Below are 4,329 nucleotides of genomic sequence, written 5' to 3'. Positions count from 1 at the left end.
GCACGTGAGGTATGCAAACAACGACAAGAATTACCGGGAACACAGTCGGCCCGGGTAGAGGCCATTGCCAAAAGTGAAATCGATGACTCCAAGACCGGATAAATACTGCCCCGGTGGATCGAGCACCACTAAAGAGGTCACTTTCCATCTCCGGGCGAATCGTTCGCCAATTTCGAAAAATTATCCTCCAATTTTTTCCTCGCGGTGAGAGACAAGAGATCCTTCCGAAACAGGAAACGAAACCGTGCGAGAACCGTACGATTCTTTCTACAACCTTCCACGAACGATTACTTCCTTTCCTTCGACTTCTAAAATCCGCCCGTCGCTCGCACGTTGGAATTCCTCAAAAATTTTCCTACCAATTTGCCACACCTTCGAATGTGCAACGCGTAATATAGGATTCGCAGAAGAGGTCTTAACCAGATCCGTAATTCCGTAAAATCCGCTCACGAACGAAGGACAATCATGTCACATAGCACGGTAGCGGTGTGCACGGTATAGATGTGAAACAGATGGGAAAACAGACTCCGTGACGCTCGATAAGGATCGTCCAAGCGTCGAAGAAGGCGTCAGTCGTTATCGACGTCGCATCGAGGCATCCGAGTGAAACATGACGACGATGACGACGAATCCCGTGGTAGGGACAATAGAAAATCAGCGACAGCCGGTGCCAAGGACGGGCAGTTCTCCGGTGGTTTCGTAACTCGTGAAAGTCTGCACAAGGGACACTGACCTCACCCTACCTCCTTCTCTTCCTCCTCCAACACCTTTGTGTCCCTCCACCTCCAACTGGGATCACCTTCAGCGGCGAGAACGCGTGTCCCACGGTTCTGTACACCGTTTCGTCCGTGTGCACACCGAAACTTAAGGGTATGTTAAGGAGGTGAGACGAGGATCGTAGCTTTCCCCGAAGGTACCGCGTCACGGACTCGAGGCCGCTCTCCCTGCTCCCGAATATCCCGCGAATGCAGACCTCGAGGAAGTCCGAAAGGTCGGTGAAAGGCTGAATCGAATTTACGTAGGAAGCGTGACCCCGTGATTCTTCTATCGACTGGATCCAAGTCATCCAGGCTCAACGACGTTAGATCACGTAACCGCGCCATTTTCTCAGTGCGTGAAAAGGTTCAACAGCTTCGTCTTCCAATGTTCGCCAATATTTGGCTGATGAGCTTTGGAAATGTGACGATGCTTTTTCTTCTTTTTTTTCATTTTCCAGTATTCACCTCGCGTTTAACGTTCGTTTAACAATCGAGGACATATTTCTTTGTCTAACAGGTTAAATGCTGGTTACGTTAGGTCGTCCCATAAGTTCTCGCCGAAAGCGAAAAATATTTCAATGAAAATCCTTTAAAGAAAAATAGGAAAAGATTGTGGAACGAGAAGGCGCTTGCGTTTTCTATAACAGATTTAAAGGTTCGTCGAAAATACTGGTCTAAATTACAAAATTCGACAGGAATTTACGGGACGACCTAATACAAGATAAGACAAGCTTCAAATTTCTACAAAAACAACTATGCAAAACTTCCTATCAAACATTACCCAATTTTCGCATAAACTGCTTTCCCTTTCCTTCATCGATCAATAAAGTGCAACACTTGCGAAAAAAAGGTGTAAAACTTGCTCAGTAGGAAAACTTCGTATGTTCAAGGTGGTACACTTAAGGCAGAGGCTAGACAACACGGTGAGCAGTTCGAGGGATCGAGCTTTCCCTTTCGATGCAACCGTCTCCATGATCCAGTCCCTCATAGACTGCGACGAGTTCCAAGATATCGCGACATTGAGGGTACGTTTCTTCGTCCTAACATTCCCCAATTATTTACTACTCACTAAACCATGCTCCTCCTACCAATACACCATTTCCACTTCACATTGCAGAACTTGGACGAGCTGCTGGACCATAAATCAAACTTAAGCGATAAGCTGTGTCAGATAGGAGACAGTATAGTGTACAAGTTGGTGCAGTGGACCAAAAGGTTACCCTTTTACCTTGAGCTACCGGTCGAAGTTCACACGACGTTGCTTACCCACAAGTGGCACGAGATCCTGGTGCTGACTACCTCCGCCTATCAAGCGATACACGGCCAGCACAAGTTCTCCAACGTCGGTAGCGACGTGATGGGAGCGGATTTTATGCAAGAAGTAATTACCTTTCTTTCGAATCGCGTTAATGCTCGAATTTAACAGAGATCCCAGAGAGATAGCCAACTTTCACTTTAACAGACGAATAAAGATCGACAGATTTATTGCTCGAGGTGAACCGATATTATCTGCACCTTGCCAATTCGATTATCTCGTCTTTTTCTTATTACCCAGATGGTAAAACAGTATACACTTTCTGTACAAGATAAACGAGATTTTCAGATGGATCTCAATTAGACGACGTTCTTTCCAAGGATCTATACGTGAAATTTTTCCACGTTCAGACGTGAAAAGATAATTGATAAGAGAAATGATTCCAAGAAACGTGTGTACTGTACTTTCTACTTTGGAACGTACGGAACGAAAAGTTTTCAGAATCGATTTGTCTTTGTTATCACGTGAAACGAATTAAACGAAGGAATTGGTGCACAGGTTTCGAACAACATGTATACGTTGCAAACGTGCCTAACCAACATGATGGGCCGGCCGATAACCATGGACCAATTACAGCAAGACGTAGGGCTCATGGTGGAAAAAATTACGTACGTCACATTAATGTTCAGGAGGGTGAGGTTACGGATGGAGGAATACGTCTGTCTCAAAGTAATCACCATGCTCTCGCAAGGTAAGTATTTGCACCAAACCAATTTCTGCAAATGATGCACAAACACTGTAACGTGTCTATGCTTTCTGTACTTCATCGAGATACTTAAAGATATAAAGAAATGCATCCTTTTTGCTAATGCTGCAATTGGCGAAGCAAAATGTAAGTTTGCGCGTTAAACCGCCGTATAGAAATGCTAACATAATATCTACGGCTCATAATTATTCGAATAATTATTTTTTTATTATTTTTACTTGCCAAGGATAGTTCGAGTAAAATATATGAAATATACGAAAATAACTTTTTGATGCAAAATATGATTTAAGAAGCAACCGTGATAAAAAAATCTATCATTTTCAAGCGAGCTTTGGATAAATTCCGTTTTTCACATATCCGTAGAGAAATTGATTTCATTCAAGATAGAATTGTTAACATAAAGTGATATTAGGCGCGGAAATGAATTCATACCAAATTTCGGGTACGATCAAAGTTTTAATTAAATTTTTCTGACAGCTTGAGAAAGTTCAACAAATTGAATCAATTACGTGAATTCATTTCTACAACCAACAGCATATGCTTCGGTAACGATCGAATAATTACGAGCATCAATTTTACGTAGTTGTTAAACGATATTTGCTATTGTGTGCAAGTGCTACTTAAACTAAAAAAAAAAAAAAAAAAAACGAAAAAATAAGCAAGTAATTAATCGATAAGTGTTAGAGAAGGTGTGCAACTGGAAACGCATACGAAGACGTATGTAAACTGGCAACAACCCCTTGTATTCACCTATTCTTTCCCTTGCATCTGTCTTCTCTTAGCACGTGGAGGTACAATGGAATTAGAACATCTACAAGAACGGTACATGAGTTGTCTGCGAAGTTTTGTCGAGCACAGCGCGCCTCAGCAGCCGAATCGATTTCACGATCTTCTCGTCAGATTGCCTGAAGTAAGTTCGACAATACAGACAATTTCCGCCGATTATATTCGTCATTACCGCGTGAACCGTTCAGATTTTTCGTCAACCGAGCTCAAAGCGTGAAAAAAAAAAAAAAAGATTGTAGAGTACAAGTGAAAGATAAAGTAGAGAGAAAAAAAAAAAAAGACGGAAATATGAAACTGTGCACAGTTTCATATCGATATGACAATGATAATAAATAACAATAGAGCAAAGATTCAAGCAGTAAAGTATCGCCCGTAAATATGACCGTACTCAAGAACGCTTTCGCGAGAGGGCGAGTAAGAACCGTTCGATCTAAGTCGATCCTGTTTTCTTCCTGAATTCCAGGTACAATCGGCGGCAGCTCTTCTACTCGAGAGTAAAATGTTCTACGTTCCTTTCCTATTGAACTCAACAATTCAAAGATAGTAAATAAAAAACAAACTGACGATAAACGAAGCTGAATACCTATATACATACTATACATATATAAAATGTATACGTATATGTATGTATGTATAAATTTATGCAAATTTATATATACATACATATACAGATACATATAAATAGAATCGAACAAATGAGCAAAAGCAAACAAAGAGAACGGACAAAAACTCATGTGGAAAAGGGAAAGGCTTTGTTTGCGTAT

At 41.5% G+C, this 4,329-nt stretch overlaps 1 protein-coding gene across 1 annotated transcript in view; it reads left to right on the top strand.

Moving 5' to 3' along the window:
* Nucleotides 1-4,109, top strand: part of LOC108576763 (hormone receptor 4-like) — an 18,137-nt gene extending 14,028 nt beyond the window's left edge. Inside the window, exons 6-11 of the mRNA XM_017939821.1 lie at nt 1,649-1,783; nt 1,876-2,139; nt 2,572-2,764; nt 2,900-2,905; nt 3,562-3,689; nt 4,029-4,109. Coding sequence (XP_017795310.1) covers nt 1,649-1,783; nt 1,876-2,139; nt 2,572-2,764; nt 2,900-2,905; nt 3,562-3,689; nt 4,029-4,109 — 807 coding nt within the window. The remainder of the gene's footprint in view (nt 1-1,648; nt 1,784-1,875; nt 2,140-2,571; nt 2,765-2,899; nt 2,906-3,561; nt 3,690-4,028) is intronic.
* The last annotated feature ends 220 nt before the right edge of the window (nt 4,110-4,329 follow it).

This window comes from Habropoda laboriosa, unplaced genomic scaffold (genome assembly GCF_001263275.1).
Source record: "Habropoda laboriosa isolate 0110345459 unplaced genomic scaffold, ASM126327v1 scaffold447, whole genome shotgun sequence".
Classification (NCBI taxonomy): domain Eukaryota; kingdom Metazoa; phylum Arthropoda; class Insecta; order Hymenoptera; family Apidae; genus Habropoda; species Habropoda laboriosa.
This window is presented reverse-complemented; position numbering and strand designations above follow the sequence as displayed.